The 20450-nt window shown below is 36.4% G+C and overlaps 3 protein-coding genes across 3 annotated transcripts; 1 reads left to right on the top strand and 2 right to left on the bottom strand.

Moving 5' to 3' along the window:
* Window positions 1-443: 443 nt before the first annotated feature.
* LOC109165800 lies at window positions 444-3446 on the bottom strand. The gene is made up of 3 exons (XM_019314738.1): window positions 2519-3446; window positions 1838-2185; window positions 444-1651 (listed from the first exon to the last, which is right to left on the bottom strand). Exons 1-3 carry the CDS (start codon window positions 2984-2986, stop codon window positions 1046-1048), a joined length of 1422 nt encoding a protein of 473 aa, XP_019170283.1. The 5' UTR covers window positions 2987-3446; the 3' UTR covers window positions 444-1045.
* A 1285-nt stretch (window positions 3447-4731) lies between these two features.
* LOC109164854 lies at window positions 4732-8663 on the top strand. Its single transcript, XM_019313400.1, has 8 exons — window positions 4732-5580; window positions 5974-6752; window positions 7004-7201; window positions 7282-7456; window positions 7802-7930; window positions 8014-8157; window positions 8249-8455; window positions 8547-8663. The coding sequence occupies exons 1-8, from the start codon at window positions 4732-4734 to the stop codon at window positions 8661-8663; spliced, it is 2598 nt and encodes an 865-aa protein (XP_019168945.1).
* Window positions 8664-9265: 602 nt separating this feature from the next.
* LOC109164855 (protein FAR1-RELATED SEQUENCE 7-like) lies at window positions 9266-12378 on the bottom strand. Its single transcript, XM_019313401.1, has 6 exons — window positions 12321-12378; window positions 11890-11946; window positions 11381-11798; window positions 11127-11249; window positions 10734-10967; window positions 9266-10349 (listed from the first exon to the last, which is right to left on the bottom strand). Exons 1-6 carry the CDS (start codon window positions 12376-12378, stop codon window positions 9266-9268), a joined length of 1974 nt encoding a protein of 657 aa, XP_019168946.1.
* Window positions 12379-20450: the final 8072 nt, after the last annotated feature.

A 20450-nucleotide genomic window follows, 5' to 3' on the forward strand; every position in this document is an offset into this window, starting at 1 on the left:
GGGTGATTCATTCACCAAAGAACTTGCCCCATGTTGATACAATTATATAAATTCCATAACATATATAAATATTGTTGGATCTCGGCGTTGCACTATGCTTACTTTCCAACACGCTTAACCACAGAATTTTTAGCTATCTGATTGTCATATCCTACTCAAAACCAATTGATGATAAGTGCATAAACATTAACCATTTAATCACATCTTTTCATGGTAAGTCACAATGTCACGTCTCGAAATGAGCAGGGACTGAAACGTCCATCTGGTCTGTTGTTAGTCAAACTCTGCAAGTGCGACTCTAATCAAATTTGGATTAGACTCGAACAAACACATCTGGTTTGTCGTTAGTCAAACTCTGCAGGTGCGACTCTAACCGAATGTGGATTAGGCTCACAGCGGTGGAGAAAATGGGTGCTTATACGAAAAAGAAGAAACATCAGAAGTGACAAGTGAGAAAATGGGATAGCTTAACAAAGGCTATTTGCCCTGTTTGGTACACAGACTAGTTACAATTTCTCTACCATCTGCTTTCCTAAGCTATGGAGAAGAATCCAGTTCTCCTTCATACAAAACAAGAACCTTTTTTAAACAAAAGAAAAGCCCACACAGATAGCAAACTAGTAAAAAAAAAAAAACCAGAAAGACTATTGTGAGTCCTGTCTGCAATAATTCTTCCAGCTGCCCAGGACTGTACGAGATTTAACGATTTATAACATGAAATGGAAATCAATGGTTTGGCTCGAAGGAAAAGCTTCACCGCCTTCTTTAGTTCATGGAAGGTAAACTAAAAATCAACCTTCACCATCCATTGCTGCTTATATCCCCGCCCCCTAGGAAAATTAAGCTCCAACCCCTTGTTGGATTTTGTGTTCAGAGTATAAAGATTCATCCAAGCCCAGGAAGGACCTGTGAATGATTACGCTCTATTTACAAAATGATAGTAGCATCCCAGACTACTAAAATTCCTCGATAAACCTATATGCTTCTAATTGTAACTCCTACTGGGTTAGTCAATTAGAACCTGCCTATCCATATAAACAATAGTTCAGATTTCCACCTTCCAGACAACATTATCGACACTGCCTTCATGGGTTGTCTCGAGAGCAGCAACCTTAGCACAGTAACTCTTTCCCTTTTCGTCCCGAGGAAGCTCGCAATCTTCGCTTAAAGTTCCTGACCTTAAATCCGCGGGGGGAATGAAACAGTCTAGTGATAAGCCCGGGACATTGAAGGCTACCTCTTCGATAGTCCAGGCTTCCTCCATCCTGGTTTTGGTATGGCTCATGGCCATCTCCCCGAAACGGAATAGTGTCACGACAGAATGCCCGGAGTGGGCAATCATGATCCCTTCGACAGGGCGGTAATCGTCCAAGAACGAGTTTATAGTTGTCTCCCAGTAAACAGCATCCCCGCCATTCGTTTGGATGCGGGTAAGATGCGAATCCTCCATGTGAACAAGAAGCCCGGTCTTCTGACTAAAGTAGCCAAAGAGGACATGCCTTATGATCTCTGCAGGCCCTTCGCTTCTCGCCTTGAGCGTTTGAGGATCAGCACAGAGCTTGAGGATGAAGCAATCCTCCCCGTTGATCTTCTTCTCTCCTATGCACCGAGAATTGGCAAACAAACTAGCTGTGGTTCTTGGATCCAGACCCTAAAAAGAGTAAACCCCAAATCTGAGAATCGACAAACAAAAAATATATATCAACAGGCATCAGTGTTGCAAAAATCGCGCCTAGGCGCTAGGCAGTCGGCCTCCTAGGCTCCCTAGGCGGTCCCAGGCGCTTAGAGGGCGCCTAGCGATTTTTTCAACATTGACAGGCACACATATTTTGGTCACCTGAAGGGCTCTTCGCAATGGCCTAACGGGACCTTTTGCAGTATGAGCTCCAATCCATGGCGTGTGCCTCCAAACGAGCTTTCCATTACAACCCGCGTGAACCTTGCTCCCACCCACCGCAAGCTCCACGTACCACATGTCGGGATTCATTTTCCAAAGCACAAACCCGCCAGACTCAGCAGCTCTCGCAACATTCCTATTCTTCACTACCTTCGTCGGGGTCTCGATTTCTGAAGCCAACATCCTAACCTTCCCCATTGCATAAGCATTCTTCACCGAATGCTGCAACTTCTGCCCCCCAGAAGCTGCAGTATATTGCTGCAATATATATTGAGCAGATGATGTTTCCTGGACAAAAACAATACCAATTAGGTGTCCATCATATTACCAAGTAATAAAGACAACCAAAAAAACACATATGCCATCAACTCAAGGAATAAAGACAAGAAACAGTGTAAAAATTGGCACTTTCTCAGGCAAAATTATTGCCCTGTTTAAAACAAAGAATCTGCAACTTTTAACACCAAAAGCTGAGCTAAAATTTGTGTAGCATTTCTTAGTTTTCTTGAAATCAAGATGAAATTATAAACAAATTAAGATGAACAAAGTAAAATGTGTCTATAAAAAGTTTAACAATTTATATATACAAGAAAACATGCAGGGTGAAATGGTGAAACTTACAATGGGAGTGTCTTTGATACTGAGATGAGGGAGGGGGTCAGCGGTGCTAACGTGCACCGGGGCGAGAGGCGCACCCATGACCCCAAGTAAGAGCCGGAGATCAGACCGGCGGCTGTAACCGTTCAAGGCGACAGAGGGGGTGCGAGACAGCTGTCCCTTCATCCACTGGCCCAAGCCCGACCCGACCCGCTTCGAGTCTCCGACGTCCCCGCCGTCCGGATCAGGGCCCTCCATCAACGGCGTCAGCGTCTCGCCGAGCGGCCTAAGACTTCCCGATCTCGAGATCAACGTGTCGGGATTCACAACAAAATGACCGCTGCTGCTACCACCACTACTCTTCTTCCTCCATAGCAGCCTAGAGAGAGGCGACCCGCTTCTCGCCGGACTCTTCGCCCTTGATCGCGCCGGCGATAAGCTCCTAACCACTTCTTCCTTTAACGCCGAGAAGAACCCTTGCTTCCGCTCCATTTCCCAAACCACCCTAACTCTCTCTCCTTCTCTCTCTCTAACCAAATCAATATAAACACATAACGCTACTACGCTACCTCAGACACACCGAACAAGAATGCGACTAAAGGCCTGCCATGGCCGGAACCATAACCTCGCACTAAAAGCTAAACCCACTCAAAAACAAACCCAGAACCGGAACTAAAATCTGGGTTCACTCGATTCCAATGCCACTGCGATTATCAACAGAGAACAGAGACCCCAATACACGAATAATGCCCCTACACAACAACAACAACACTGTTCTCTCAGCAAAGAAACCTCTGCAAGCGCGAAAGACTGGAAGAAAGAGAAAGAAGATGAAGAAAGAAATTTCCAGTAGAGTGGTGTCAGCTGCTACTTTGCGAGCGAGAGAGAGAGAGAGAGTGAAAGAAAAGGAGGAGAGAGAGAGGATAGTGTGGTGCTCCCTGCTGGCTGCTGCTTTGTGTGACAGTAGGAATTGAGAGTAGCGTGTGTGATTTCACGCGCGGAAGAAAAGAATTGGGTGGGACCCGTTTAGGTTCGGTTAATTTTAAGGTAATGTGGGCTCCCTCTATGAAACCAAAAAGTAAATATACGAAAAATAAAAGAAGGCTATAGAAAGCAATCGTTATGCTGTGCATCCGGTTGCACCGTACTTGGTGCATCCGGATCCACACGACGTCGTTTAGGGAGTAACGGTGCCGTTAGTGGCACCGTTTCACTCCACCAATCAGATTTTTTTTTTTTTTTAAAAATAAAACAATGCTCCTTCGTTTCTTCTCCACTGCATTTCACTTCCCGCACTCCATTCCTTCTCCAACACGATACCCTCCGTAAACGCTTCAATCATCTCCATTTCCTTACCATTTCTTTAGAATTTTCTAGCTTTCAAACACACTCGTCGTTGCTATTGTCGCCGGCGTCCGATCATTGCGAATTCAACAGCATTTTCTCTGTAAACCAGAGCTCATCATCATCCTATAACAGGTATAAATGCATTTTACGTTGATACATAATGCATTTACACAAAACAAGCATTCATTTTGAGTATATATTTATGAAATTTTAAACTAGGGTTTTATACTGTTTAATCTTGTATGAATGTATAGTTATTTGATTATTAACGTGCATGGTTATGATTATGGGTTTATGAGTATATTTATAAGTTTATGGAACTGTAGTTTTACAATTTTGGAAGTATAGTTGTACATTTATGGAATTGTAGACATACAGTTTTGGGTGTAGTACTCTGTTAACCTTACTCTGTGCACCAAACTGCATTCATGCCTTCTTAACATAATTTGCTTTGTGCGTATACTTATGGAATTGTAGTTTTACAATTTTGGAAATATAGTTGTGCGTTTATGGAATTGTAGTTATAGAGTTTTGGATGTAGTACTCTGTGAACCTTACTCTGTGCACCAAACTGCATCAATGCCTTTTTAGCATAATTTGCCTTGTAGGTATGCTTATGGAATTGTAATTGTACAATTTTGGAAGTATAATTGTGCGTTTATGGAATTATAGTTATACAGTTTTGGATGTATTACTCTGTGAACCTTACTCTGTGCACCAAATTGCATTCAAATCCTTTTTAGCATAACTTGCCTTGTGGTATACTTATGAGATTATGGAATTGTAGTTTTACAATTCTGGAAGTATAGTTGTGTGTTTATGGAATTGTAGTTATGAAGTTTTGGATATAGTACTCTGTTAACCTCACTTGATGTTTTTTATTTGCAGAAATGGATCAGTCAGGTGTGGCAGATGATTCTACACTTGGTCAATTTGTGAAGTCTGTAAAAAAGAGAACAACCAGAGCAGTATTGAGCTCACAAGCTGCTGAACTCACCCCTGCCCAGGAAGATCAAGCAGAACCTTCGACAAGGCAACAACCAGCAGCTGTAAAAAGAAAGAGGGCACCACCACAAAAGCAAGAGAGAGTACGGGACCCTGATGTGAACTACTTCAGTACACGAATGGGTCCCAAGCAAATGTATGACCTTGTCCAGCGTCTAACACATGACCAAAAGGATGCTGTGATTGATATGGGTTTTGGAGGGCTGCTGCACCTACAATTTTCAAGCAATTACTCACAACTTGTTGAGTATCTCCTGCAAAGGTTTGATGTTTTCAAATCAGACTTCATATTGGATGGTGACCATCTACATGTTGGTGAAGAGGATGTTGAATACATCTTGGGACTCCCCCGGGGGAAGAGAGATGTTGAGGAAGGTACAAAGAGTGAGGAAAATTCTACAGCTGCATATAATAAGGTCCTGACTGAGTGGAGGAACAGATGGAATGTCAGGTCAGGGTCACCCATAACAACAAAGATGCCTGATGAAATAATCAGGAGAGGTGACCATGGAGATGCCTTCAAGAGAGACTTTGTGGTGTTTGCTGTCTCATCTCTGCTCCGGGGAAATACAGGAAGATATGCCAACTATCGAGTTATCAAGTCATTGCTCAACATCCGGTCAATCTCAAGACTTAATTGGTGCAAGTACACGTACAATTCTTTAATTGATTCGTATGACATTTACAAAGACTCTCCTACCAGATCCTTTGGAGGTCCAATGGTATTCATCCTGGTAATATCCCATTATACATAAAATGTTCTAATTATGTAATTATATTCATGCAATTATGGAATCATAGATATGCAATTCTGTATGTGTGGTTATGCCCTTATGGATGTGTAGTTTTGTAATTGTGGAATTGTGGTTTTCCAATTATGGAATAATAGTTTTACAATTATGGAATTATAGTTAATCAATTATAGATGTGTACTTTATGGATTATGGAATTATAGTCATCCAATTATGGAATTATAGTTATGCAATTATGGAATTATAGATATGCAATTCTGGATATCTAGTTTTATAATTATGGAATTATAGTTATGCAATTATGGAATTATAGATATGCAATTCTGAATATGTAGTTATTCAATTCCTTAACATACTCTTCTGTACTTCTTGAAGCTCTTCTACTTTGACCGAGTACAGTTCAGAGGCATGACCGTCAACCGCACATTCCCAGCAATAAAAGCTTGGACAAAAATCCTTGTACGCAAGCGAGTATCGGCTGAGATAAAATCAGGGGGTTTTGGTAAGGGCAAAGTTATCCCTCGATTTCAGAGACCTACTGCCATTGCATCTACATCATCACCCCGACCTGCACCTCCTCCTGCTGCAATACCAAGGCCAGTGTCCAGCCCTGCTGCTACACCAACTATTCCAGCTCCATCTGTGCCTCTGACAAATGTTGACCGAGTAACAAATGTGCTTCAACGGCTTACAGCAGATGTCCTTGAGTTCGGTCAGGTCATGTCTGACATTGGCAAGCAAGGGGCCCCGGTTGAAATCATGAAGAGGGCTTTTTCAGGAATATCAACAATGCTGAGTGCTGCAAGCACAATTCAACCGACTCCTAGCCCAACTGCCTCGCAATTGGATGACATCTTCTTTGGAAGTGAGAGCTTCACATCAGCAGTTGATTCTCTGGTAGCAGCTTTTGAAAAAACAAGAAAGGAAATGGAAATAGAAGTCCCATCATTTGAGCTACTTGGACGCTCTACACCAACCCCACCACCATCTCAACAGCAGCCTTTGGACACCTTGGTGGATAACATTGTGAGGAGTGCAGGAGTATCAACAGAGAAGGAAGCAACTCCATTGCTAATCAGAGTGCCATTCGAAAAGTCCACCACTCCTACTACCCCTGCTGCCCAAACTGCTGCTGAGATTGATGAATTTGATAAGTAGGTTACTGCTTTCTTATGCAGATTTAGACTATAAATATGGTTTTCAATTCATCAATAATTATGAATATTAAGTTTGATTAATATGAATATATTCTTATTCAACTAGTGACGTTGATTTCTTTACAATTATGGATATGTATTTCTCAAATTATGGACATATAGTTTATAGATTATAGAAATGTAGTTATACAATTCTGGAATTATACTTGTGGGGTTATGAACTGCCTCTGTTTTTTTCTGGACAACAGGGCTATGGATGAAAGTGAATCTGATGTTGAGGATGTTACTGTGAGAAAGAGACCTGTGCGCAAATTCAGGAACATCCCGCTTCATTTGAGGTCACCATATTGGAATAAGAACAAAGGCTCCATCAATAATGCAACTCCCAAAGAAAAGGTTTTTTCAAACTACGCATTTTTGGAAGCCTCAAGTGAGCACCCGGGAGGGTATGTTTCCATCCACCAATTTTACTTAAATTTTATTCATTAATTTATGTTCTTATATTTATTTATTTACTGTATTGTAGAGAGACATTGTTCAAATATGGTGATTACTACTTCACAAGGGATGATTTTGCAACTATGTGCAACGGTGAGCTACTGAGCAGCTTCCTAGATGTCTGGTCCCTACGTTTTACATTGCTGAACATGCCCCGTGCGGTTGGGGAGACAAAGCGGGTCTACTTCTCCACCCTAGTACATGTAAGTGTTCACAAATTATGAATATATAGTTTTTAGATTATGGATATGTAGTTATTCAGTTCTGGATGTGTACCTGTGAACCCCTGGTTTTATAATTTTGTAATTCTGGAATTATAGTTATGCAATTATAGAACTATACTTATGCAATTATGGAATTGGTTATATGCAATTATGGAATTATTGATATGAAATTATGGAATTATAGTTATCCAATTATGGAACTATAGTTGTACAATTCTGGAAATGTATATATATATATATATATAACTCTGTATGTATAACTTTAACATTTTCAACAAATATTATTTGGATTATGACTACCCATTCCTGCATTTGTATGTGCAGCTTCAAATTGATCCCAATGATCAGTGGATGAAGGATCTCCCAACTCACATAAAAATGAAGAATTTCAATGAGAGATTGAGCTATGAAATAACCAGCTTCGGGAACCTAGACATCAGTGATGCAGATCTGGTAAGTTCTATTACCCATGTCCAATTTGACTTTATCATGTCCAAAAAAATACTAACATTGCTTTAACTTTGAATTGGAATTAGATATTCTTCGCAGTTCATCGCCATGGTCACTACTTCTTGGTCTGCTTCAATGTGAAAGAACATAAAGTACAGGTCATTGACAACAAGGAGTTACCAGCTGGTGTTTCGGAGAAGGACAAATATGGCAACTGCCCACACTTATTGGTAATTTTGATAAAAAAAACTTGACATTCTTACCATTACCTATCTATTGACATAAAAGCATTATCAACACTAAACTAACTTTTCTGACCAGATTGAAGCATTCAGTGGTTACCTTAAGGCCGAGTGCCACTCCTTGTATGTGAAATTGCAAAAAGTTGATATAAAGTACCTTAAGTTGGACTGGGCAAACACTGAAAACGTCACTGATTGCGGGATCTATGTACTCCGTCATATGGAGACATTCCGAGGGACTCTACAAGACTGGCAGCCAGGATTCAAGAAAAATATGCGCTTGAATGTAAGACTACCATACATATTATAGTTTCAAAATACATTAAAAAATAAATAAAACTGCGAATGACTAATTACTTAATGTTATTTGTTTATAGGCAAGCTTCATGTGTGAATTGCGAGCGAAATATGCTGCGAACCTCATAAAGTGGAGAATGAATGAAGTCAGGGGGGAGGTTCTGCAAGCGGCCAAAAGAGTTTCGAAGAAGAATTGAATGGATATTCTTCAACATGTTGACTGAATTCTAAACAATTAGAAAGTTTTTGTGAACTACATTGACAATGTGACTTGTATTTTGTGAATGTAGATGCATGATGTTAATAGCTAAATAACAATTTACATCTGATCTATGCACCTCTTTCTCTTTTCTCTTCTTTTCTTTTCTTTACTTTTTTTTTTTTTTTTTTTTTTGTTTTCATGTATCAAATCTATAATTGCATGACTACTATAAATCCAGAATTGCAAAACTATAGTTCCATAATTGCATAACTATAATTCCATAATTTCATAATTATAATTCCATAATTGTATATAAACAATTCCACAATTGCATAACTATAGTTCCATAATTGCGTAACAATAATACCATAATTGCAAAACTATACATCTATACTTGCATAACTAAACACCACAATTTCATAACTACAAATTCATAATTGCATACCTTTCATAATTGCATGACTACAATTCCATAATTGTATAACTATAATTCCATAATTTCATAACTACAGTTCCAAAATTGCAAAACTACATATCCAGAATTACAAAACTAAAACTGTATAATTGCATAAAATCAATGATAACAACTTGTATTTCTCAATCTACACCTACATTGTCATCTAAACCCTTACTAAACTGAACAAAATCTGAACTTGAAGAACTTGGATGTACAAGGTATCCATCCCCAGCAAGCTTGGATATGTTTTCCAACACCAAAGACTGAACAGCACCCTTTGTACTCAATGCAGCTTTATTTGCAGCACTCCTTCTCCCCCTTGCAAGACTGTACTTCTTTTCAATAACACCACTCCTCCTTTTGTTACGCTCACCTTTCAATCTCCGACTTGAAGGATTTTGAACACCACCACTTGAAGATGAAACACCACACTCTTCAATATGCACATGCCCAACCTCGGCTTCAACCTTTTTCTTTACATCATCAACAGCCTCGTCACACAGTTTCCTCGCTACGCTGCTATCTTGACTAGACACAACTAATCTTTGAAATTTTCTACTAATATCGAACACCCAAATTGATGGAGGAACACCAACATTATAAACCATAGAATCAATGTTGACATTCCTACCATCAATAACCTTTTTAGTCCATCTTTTAAGTATATATTTGTCGGGAATACTAGAAACACAATGTACGTGAAGAATGCGTATACAATGACAACATAGAATTCCCAACTCAGACATCAACTTGCAACTACAAGAAATGTCCAAGTTGGCTGCGTTAAAACTAACCTCATGCCTTATAATATCTATATCTGGCCGCCACACGTGATACTTCTGTTGACGGCCATCATTCAACACCATCTCTTGATGACACGCACTGCCTTTCATGAATTGTTCCTCAAACAGAAAATATATCTCAATCGTGTATACCTCTCTAGCATGTGAAAGAAGTTTCACATGCTCCATCATCATAGCGGGTACCCCTTGAGCACACCGAAAGTCTTCACCGTTCTCTTTACTTCTCCATTCAGAAATTACGCTTACAAACGATGAATAGAATGCCCCCAGAAAAATCGAATGATTTGTAGTTTCACTCCTTTGTGATGATAGAATGCCCCCAGAAAAATAGTCCTTGTTAAATGCTGGACACCACTTCTCCCTACAGTCATATAGCTTTTCTAACCAAGTATTCTTGTGACATTTATAGTCAGTCACCAACCTGAAAATGGTAAGACAAAATCCCAAATGATTATGAAGCAGAATATTAACAAGCAGCATCACCACATCTAACACATACTCAGAATTTCTATTGCTCTATATACATAATTGGAATACTATATGTCCATAATTGATAGACTATATATCCATAATCCATACTACTACATTTCCAGACACCACCAGTAAGTTCAACTGCTATATATCCATAATCGGTATACTATATATCCATAATCGGAATACTATATATCCATAATCCATATACTACATTTCCAGACACCACCACTGCTATATATCCATAATCGAAATACTATATATCCATAATTGATGCACTATACATCCATAATTACAAACGTAATGCAATAAAAACGATTAATTACTAACATACCTTGTCCAATAGAATTGAAATTCAGCTTCGGTCTCTGTGTATTTCAACACGTAGTTAAACATATCCAAGAAATCCTTATTGCTCCTTAACGTCTTGATATGCTTCTTTGAATTCTCACCGATATGCCATATGCAAAGACGATGACGTGATGTTGGAAACACTTTAGATATAGCAGCAGCCATAGCTGCACATTGATCTGTCATAATAGTCTGTGGAGACTTGCCACCCATTGATCTTGAAAACACTTTAAACAACCACACAAACGATTCTATCCTCTCATTCATCAAAAACCCGCATCCAAACATTACATTCATGCAATGGTGATTCATCCCTACGAAAGGGGCACAAATCATATCGTATTTGTTTGTGCGATATGTCGTATCATGCACTAACAAGTCCCCAAACACCTCGTAATCTCGTCTCATTTGACCATCCCTCCAAAAAAAACTGCACAACCTTGCATCCAAGTCAAGTTCAAAATCAAAGAAAAAATCAGTCTCGGTAGACTGCCTCCTCCTAAAAATTTCAATTAAAGAGTTAGAATCCGTTCCATCCAATCGCTTGACAGTATCCGCAGCCATTGAATTATAAGCATCTCTACTGGTGAAACCAACTAAAGGGGACCCCCCGATTGGTGTTTTAGGAACCTAATACCATCTGCCAATGCAACACCACTGTCCTTCAAACCTTGTAAATATAAGAGCTGATTATCTCCGACACTCCTATGTGAACGAAGTAGATGACTCTTGTTGAACACACATAACTCGTGATTGTGCACTTTCTCGTGTTTCGTAACTGTCCACAACCCATCATCACCCACGTCAAATTGAACAAACGCTCCACACCCTGTCCTTGTGTCAATTTTGGAATAAGCCTTAACCCCACTGTTAGCCTTGTAACCAGCCTTAGAACAACAAAATTTCTTCATTTGAATTGTGTTCGAAGATCCCTTGTATCGTTGATGACCCTTCCTCACACTAAAACCAAGTGTATATGCATAACTGTTATACACCTCAAAAGCCTCATCAGCATTACTTACTACCAAACCAACCAAATCTTGATCAACTGCAAATATAACACAATAATAACCATTTCCATTAACACATAATTCCTAACCATAATTTGCTAATTAAAAGGTAAACCACTATGAATAAACCTGTAATTGATGAAGATCCATCAACATCTACTGAACCATCCACAATGCCTTCACTAACTACATTATATAGACATGGTGAACATTAATTCAAACAGTTCATCAAACAGAAAAAACAGAGTGTCTACAGATTCTGTATATATAGTTATATGATTATGGAAATATAGTTATACAATTCTGGATACACAGTCGCAACAAACTGCCAAAACAGAGTACCCCTAATTCTGAATATATAGACATGCAATTCTGGAAATATAGTTATGAAATTATGGAATTATTGTTTTCAAATTCTGAAATTGTTGTTACACAATTATGGAAATTACTTACGTGATTTTGCACAACTATTTGCAGATTCTAGACACAAACATCACTGCTAATCACATAATCATATAAAAAACCAAAAGGAACGATTGCAAAAACAATAACAAGATCACCTTGAATCGAATGCCAATCATCAACTGCGGAATTCGTCTGCTCTGTTCCATCCTCCATCTATCAATCACTTTGTAATTCCGGATTTCGATTTGCGATTGCGATTGCGATTTGCGAATGCGATTGAGATTGCGATCGCGATTCCGGTGATATCGAATGCCAATACCACAGCGAACAACTGCCAACGATCGAGTTTGAAACTTGGAAACAAACTCAAAAGGAATTTGGAAGTAAATGCCGTTAACGGAATTTTTTTTTTTTTTTTTTATAAAACCCCGCGTCATTAGGCTAAAACGACGTCGTGTGGATCTGTATGCACCATGCATGGTGCATACAGATCCACAGCATAATTTGCCTATAGAAAGAGAGATATTATTCCAACATCCCAATATCCGCTGCCGTCTTTCATTTTTGAGATCGGAAAATACTAATTGTACTAATGTCATTTTTATATGACTTGTTTGTTGGGAAAAAATCTGAAAATAATTGTATCCTCAATTCCTCATAGATCATTAGCTTGTTTCATAGACATATGAAATATCTAAAGATGTCTTAAAGGTCGATAAATATGATTGTTATGTCTACGAAGGTCAACTTGAGTTAGGGAGTACATTGTGTGAATTCCAACACCTATTTACTCTTCCACCGGAGTCGAAGGACGTCTATGATCACGTCTCCCGACATACTGTTGAATTATTGGATATGAAAAACAGGTTGAAGTCAATAATGATGCTTACCTTAAATGCTTATTTTAAAAAAAATAAAATTAAAAGTAATCATATACTAAGCTCGTCTCCTAGATCAAAGATTGTCTCACACTAAAGTTTCATCCAAGATGAAGCTTTTCCTCTCCCTAATCCTACTTCAAAATATATATATATATATATATATATATATATATATATATATATATTTCTTAGAGCAATTCAAGAGTGATTTTGTGGAGGATTTATTTTTACTAGCCCACTAGGCGCTTCAGAGTAGCGCCAATCTAAATGTTATCTTTTGATGTTTTTTAGTGATCATAATGACATTGGAAGCTTCATTTTCTCAACCTGTTAAAGCACTAAGAGTCAATAACGCATCAACTGGGGCTTTCTCATGACCTCCCATATATGAGATGTCACTACATGTCATCTGAGCATAAGGTGCTTGGCAAATGGGCAGTTTCTTTATTTAATTTGTTTTATTTATTTTTTTATTAAATTTACAATTGTTAGTTAAATTCAAATTTGACATGTTTAATTTAAATATAAATGGTAATCACTATAATTAGAATTATATTTTTTTAGACTGATAATAAATAAAGAATTATAGTTTGTGAAGAAGGATGGGTCAAACCAAAAAATTGTAAAAAAAAAAAAAAAAAAAAAAAAAAAAAAAAAAAAAAAAACTCAAACTATTAGTAAGAAGATTTTTTATATTGAGTAAGATAGTAAATCATGAGATGGATGTTAGAATCCACAAAAAAAAAAAAAAAAAAATGAAGAAAAAAACTTCAACTATTGAGGTTGTTCTTAGTTAGATGCTAATTTTATTAAAAACTACAAAATACAAAATAAATAGAGTAAATACTTATTTAATGAGTCAATTGTATTATTATTATTTTTTAAGTTCAACGATCTAATTACATTTATGAATATAATTCAATAACTAATTTAACTTTAACTCAAAAAATATATATACATATAATTAATCGAGTTGTAAGTATCAATATATACAAACATTCTTATATAACACGACAGTAGAATTATAGGCCAACTCCAAATTTGAAAGTTAAAAACAACAGTATATATGTCTAAATGTCTAACGAAAAGTAAAAGCCAAAGGCCCATGCGAAAAAGTTGCGGGACCAATCAAATAAAATTTGATCTCCAATCAACATCCCTTTGACTCGTATTTCATAGGATCAATAGATTTTTTTAGCATGTTGAGATTACAACATTCCAACTTAATTTTATAAGTTTAAAACCTGGCCACCCACAACTCCTGAGGATGGATGGAAGAGGTAATTAAGGTGAGAAATTGAGGATGTTTTTACTCATCCACTTTAGTATTTTGTTTTTCATGAAAAATAAGTAAGACAATTTTGCTCTTTAGAACTCTCTTTATAATTATTATTATTATTGTGTGGGGTATATTGATTTTTATGTTCATTATTCTTTACAATTTCAAATTCAACCAAACCATTGAATCAATATTTACAGTAATTTATTTTTCATTTATATTTAATTTCATTCCTCCTCAAATATTTTCCATGAACCAAACAAGCTAATAGGTATGATTCACTCAAAATATTCATGACAAGTTTACAAATTAATTTGCTAGAATTTTGAAACCTTAACTTTTAAGAAGTTATAATCACATGTGCTTTGAGCTAATGACAATGACGATCTAAGCAATAATGTGTTGGAGAAAAAAATAAATGAAATACTTATTTTTAAGGATAAAAATGCTCGTCTAATATAAAATGAAAAAACGTCACTTTTAACATAATTGAGAGGTAAATGTAGATATATGAATAATTCAGGGGAAATTGTTATAAGTATATAACTTAGGGAGAAAAAGTATCATTTAACTTTAATTTTATTATCTAAATATATAATAAAAAAATTTATCCGTGCATCGCAAGGGTAATTGGGCAATTATTTGCTCAAATTCAAGTCGGAATAACATCATATATATAACATAATCGATCTAACCCATTTCATCAATTATATTATATGATATTCGTTGTTATAATTTATATAATTATATATCGATCCAAATATTTTTAAAATATTATAATAAATATATTTCGTGCAAACGCGTGAAAATACTAGTTAAGATAATGCCAATAATATTGTTCTTCATGAAAATTTCACAACTCCTCTTCCTAAAACATCGGGGAGGCCGTAATTCTTCCATTGTTTGACGGTCTGTTTCGGGGATGCTTTAGAACATGTACCAGTGTACCACGATTCCACGAAGTACGGACATAATTAAGATAATATCGTAAAACGCAACTGCTTAATTAAGCATATAAAAATGATAGTAATTAGCTGTTAAGTGCAGGGATTTGTTAGGACTTAGGAGTGGCCTCACATCCCATCAAGGCCTAAAGCTCCCGCATTTTAGGGGCCCAAAAACCGTGTTTTAAATTCGATTACGGACTATATTGCATACAGCTAAGCACCGTTCCGTTCCCCACTGAAAGAGCATCGCAGTTATATTTAGAATTTAGAATACTATAGTCTATAGGGTCACATAACTTAATGATCACTTACCCTTTTATCATAAAAATATGAAATGGAATAAATCATGAGATATATTTTGTATATTTTTTTGTGAATTCAAATCGTCACTGGTCTCTCAACTTATTTTAAATTTGTTAATTAATTAAGTTATGCATATGGAACATATATTATATGTAATATCAATTATGTGTGATCTGTTCTATTTAAAAAGTATTTAGAAATATAATGTTACATTATCGTACTAAAATTATTTATTGACTTATTATTGCACTAGAATCTATTTTTTAAAAAAATATATTTGATTATTACATACATTTTTTATTTATTAATAACATGAATCAACTAATTAATTTATAAATAATTTTTTTAAGTTATAAATAATGTCACTTCAAAATAAACATTGAGGATTGATTTTTCTGAATGTGAAAATGTTTTGAAAAGAGGAAATAATAAAGATCCACATATGCATGCAATTATGGTGATTTGTGAATTGGTGTGGATATATGAGTTGCAGTTATCACGTAGCAAAGTAAATGACGACATTTATGATTGAGATAGTGGTTTGCGAGTTATGAAAGTTCCCTAACATCGGATCAAGTCGTTTCTAGTACTTGGTTGTGTGGATATGACTCGACAAAACTTTTTCTAATAATACTTTAATTTTGTATGTCCCATTTTAACAACAAAAAGATTAATCTTAATATGAAAAAATAACACTACATTTCTAATTAGAATTATTCAAAAATTGAACGTTGGACAAGCTATAGAGGAGTTGCATTATCTTAGCTAGTCAAAACATGACAACTCAGTTGTTATTCTATTAATTTGTACAAATTGACAGCTAGAAGATAAAACTATGTATATTATTATTTGTTTTCTTAATTATCTCTTGAGTCTCGATAAGTTCAAATAACCCAAAAAAATTCAATAAATAAATTGGCCACGCCTAATATATAACTTATAGATTATTACAAATGCCACACTTATTATAGTTGGAGAGGCACGTGCAAAGATTTGCTTCACAACTGCAGACATATTCTAAGATAAATATATAGACTCAGAATCTAGCTTTATTTTATATCATCAATTACTGTGTACAGTCAAAATTTTGAGGTTTTTAAATTTTTAATGTTGTGGCATGCAATTCCAACCTGGTTATACCTTATATACATTCGGATTCAAACATGAAATATATAAAATTGGGAATCAATATAATTGGCATGCATGCCTTAGCCATATATTAGTTCAAATCCGAATCAATACATTAACATGCCTTAATCGTATGTGAGTTCTATTCTATCCATACAAATATAAGAGTTGCTATCAAGAATAATTTAATTTGTAAATTGTTTCAAAATATTAAAATTGGTTGTGGACTTTTATGGCACTCTTTGATATGCATGTCATATTGTCCCAAAGGTATATAGCACATCTTCAACTTACTAATAGTAAAACATTGGAGGATTATATTATTGTGTAATACACTAATAGCTAATTGGAGTCAATTAGTAATAATATTTTTTTCGAATCATATTTTCATGTGAGAGAGGGAGATCTCAGGAAAAAAAAAACTAAAGGTGAGGATGATAATGAGGCGGGGCATGGTGAGCTAGGTGGGGAGTAAGCGCCCCATCCCAGTCTCCGTGAAAAAATATACAGGGATGGAAAACTTCGTGCCCTAGTCAACGTTGTATGTATATATATATATGGATGTATGTATCTTATCCCGGATGAAAATTGTAAACAATTATTATCCCGTCCTCGTTCCATGAATTTTTTCCTCATCCCTATTATCGTGGGGAGGGGAATCAGTGATCATTGTCGGGGATGTTAAAATTTGTCAACCTTAGTGATCGTAGACCCTACGCGAGCTCTGGGATTATATATCATCCTCATGAATGATCTACATAGTGTCTCGTTGTTGCTAGGGCAAGTAGTGTCTCGTCGTTGCTAGGGCAAGACGATGTATAGCCCTCTATTTTACCGGGTAGATCAGACACTTTTAACAAATGATCAACAACATAGTTATGTTCCCTGAAAATCTATTTCACTTGAACATCAACTAATAATATATTGTGATTATATTACTGACTACAACAAGACATACTTTATATTCCATTACTTTATAATTTTAATATTTTGATTTGAAATATATATGCTGGTAGCCAACTAGTGGTGTTCTATCTATATCATGGAACCCCAAAAAAGATCGTATTACATAAAAAAATAAATATTGAAAGCATCTAAAAAGTGTAACTTTAATGGTAGACGTCCGAAATTTGGAGGGTGGAGCATCCATGTTTCCTGTTGGGTTTAGGAGTGGGAAACAAAGGTGGTCATCCCACAAACTTCCTGCATGCCACAATCATGTCCTGCAAACTCCATTTCATATTACCTTGTAACCACCACACATCCATTTAAAAACACTTATGAAGTTGTTTTTAGTACATACCAATTCTCGATCATCTTGTATTATGATCGAGTATTTGATATATTTAACATAAGTAAAGGTTTATATATAAGTCGAGATTGGAGAAAATTTAACGATTCATTAGTATGAGATACAAAATCTATTTTACTTTTAATTGTTTTTTTACATTGATTATTTTGAAGAATTGAAATTATAGGTTCTTTATACGTTTAAGACCCTATATTTTTACTTATTTGAGACTATTAGAGCATGAGAAATCGCAATTAAATTGGTGGGACAGTTTACTTGATTACCACAATGTTCAAAGTTTTCCTTCATTGAGATCCGTATGAATTGAATCTGGTGTTACCTTATATTTTTACTTATTTGAGACTATTAGAGCATGAGAAATCGCAACTAAATTGGTCGGACAGTTTACTTGATTACCACAATGTTCAAAGTTTTCCTTCATTGAGATCCGTATGAATTGAATCTGGTGTTCATCACAAGATTTGATTGGATTGGATGATGCATTGCGAAAAGCTGCTTTGATGTAATCTCGATTATTCGGTCTAGATTTATGTGATCGTTGTTCATTAATTCATTTTCATTTGAATTGAAAAGAAAAGGTTAAAAAATCTCAACCAAAATATGCAGGGACGGAAAATGATCCAAGAATAAGGACTCGGAATCCTAGAGCCCCGAGTGGCCCGAGTAGCTCTAGAAGATGACCATAATAAACGACCTGGACCCAAGATTGGAGACTCGGGGCCCAACTTTGGCGACCCATGGCCTACCTTCAAAGTCGACCCTAGATGGCTAGCCATTCATGTCCCATAGCCCACCGCCGGGTCCATATTGGCGCGCTTTGACCCGTAAAATACAGCCCACCACACGATCTTTGACCTGGTATCGCAATCAATCAAGAAAATATTATTTATTACAATTATTTGCCTCTATCATTTTACCCTAATTATTTATATGAATTTATTGATTTGTACACATCACAGGTCAATTTGTTCAATCAACCAAATTATCTTTTGTTTGTCTAATTGATTGATTGGTAATTTCGTTTTAATCATTAGCCAATTAAACAGTGTATCTTACAAATAAGATCCACTCTTTTTAAAGAAAGAACTTCATCAGTACTATCCTTGTAAGAACTGAAAATTCTCCTCTCAGATCATTCTAATGAATCATCAGACTCCCAGAGGACTGAATTTTCTTTGAATAAACAGTATCCTTAATCTTAACAATTAATTAAAGAACAATACTATAAAAAGCAAGCATGATGTCCCTTTGATTTACAATGATATCTTTCCTCTTTTCTCCATTTTTTCCGGCCTGCAAAGCTGAAAAGAACATGTATTTATTATATACTGAATAATGAATACTTCTGCGTATATATGGATGGGATTGCAAAAGAGAAAAGAGATATGTATGGAAGTGTGAAAAGAGAGAAAAAGCAGAGGTGTTGACCGCGACTGGACAGAGGGGCGAGTGGGGGATCGGAGTTGAAGAATGAAGATAGAAGAAGAAGAAGGGAAAAAAAGAAGGGAAAAAAAGGGCGCGAGAAACGATGCATGGCGGGATGGCGATGGGTCCGGCGAGGAATTGATGCGCACCAACAACCCTTCTGCTTTACGCGGCACACCACGTGCTGCCCTCATCATCTTACTACCACAACTTCATCTCAAAGCTTTGATAGATTCACACATGCTTCTTTCACTATTATTATATGTTGATGAAGTGTATTCCTTTAATAAAGTATTGTGTGTCAACATTAAAGACAATTGATAAGTTTATCATTAATATAATAATTTAATTACAAATAAGTTGTCAAGCAATATTGAGAAATGTGCATTAAATACAATTACAGAAAAACAAAACAGGTGACGAATCGTCTTGCAAGTGCTTCCCTTAGACAAGAGACAGGTTTTGCGACTGTTACGAGACTCCCCCCACCCCCTACAACTCTTATCAACTTACTTAGCTAGGATATTGTTGGGCGTCAGCCGGGTTGATTGAATTCAGCCCCTGTTCGATTCGAAACGTGGCGATGTGGCTTACCATGGAGAGATATGGTTAAATGGTTAATGTTCACATACTTATCACCAATTAGTTTTAAGTAGTATATGACAATCAAGTACCATAGAACTCTGTGGTTAAGCATGCTCAACTTCCCGCAATCTTGAGATGGGTGATCCGCCGAGGTCACAGGTTCAGGAGAGGATGATGGGCGCGTAGGCTGGGGGATAAGCTACCATAGAACAACTCGCTGAGATCTAATAGATATGTCGAGACGTGGGGTGTTACAATGATGAATAACTACTCTTTGTTTATGGCTGTGTGGTCTCTAAAAAAGTACAATTACGATGTGTTAGGTTTTTATTCAAGAGAGCTTCCTAAATTAAGTTTGACAATAGCTGGTGTTTAGTGAAACCTAGTGAAATTACAAGATTTGTGGTCATTGTATTAAAAAAAAA

This window comes from Ipomoea nil, unplaced genomic scaffold, assembly GCF_001879475.1.
Source record: "Ipomoea nil cultivar Tokyo-kokei standard unplaced genomic scaffold, Asagao_1.1 scaffold3069, whole genome shotgun sequence".
NCBI lineage: Eukaryota > Viridiplantae > Streptophyta > Magnoliopsida > Solanales > Convolvulaceae > Ipomoea > Ipomoea nil.

Coding starts and splice junctions, on each gene's coding strand:
- LOC109164854 (XM_019313400.1), top strand. CDS start 4,732: ATGGATCAGTCAGGTGTGGCAGATGATTCTACACTTGGTCAATTTGTG. Junction 7,457..7,801: donor ACTTCTCCACCCTAGTACAT/GTAAGTGTTCAC, acceptor TTGTATGTGCAG/CTTCAAATTGATCCCAATGA. Junction 7,931..8,013: donor ACATCAGTGATGCAGATCTG/GTAAGTTCTATT, acceptor AATTGGAATTAG/ATATTCTTCGCAGTTCATCG.
- LOC109164855 (XM_019313401.1), bottom strand. CDS start 12,378: ATGGAGGATGGAACAGAGCAGACGAATTCCGCAGTTGATGATTGGCAT. Junction 11,799..11,889: donor TGGATCTTCATCAATTACAG/GTTTATTCATAG, acceptor TTATATTTGCAG/TTGATCAAGATTTGGTTGGT. Junction 11,250..11,380: donor GCATTGGCAGATGGTATTAG/GTTCCTAAAACA, acceptor TGAAATTTTTAG/GAGGAGGCAGTCTACCGAGA.
- LOC109165800 (XM_019314738.1), bottom strand. CDS start 2,986: ATGGAGCGGAAGCAAGGGTTCTTCTCGGCGTTAAAGGAAGAAGTGGTT. Junction 2,186..2,518: donor GTATCAAAGACACTCCCATT/GTAAGTTTCACC, acceptor GTTTTTGTCCAG/GAAACATCATCTGCTCAATA. Junction 1,652..1,837: donor CATTGCGAAGAGCCCTTCAG/GTGACCAAAATA, acceptor TACTCTTTTTAG/GGTCTGGATCCAAGAACCAC.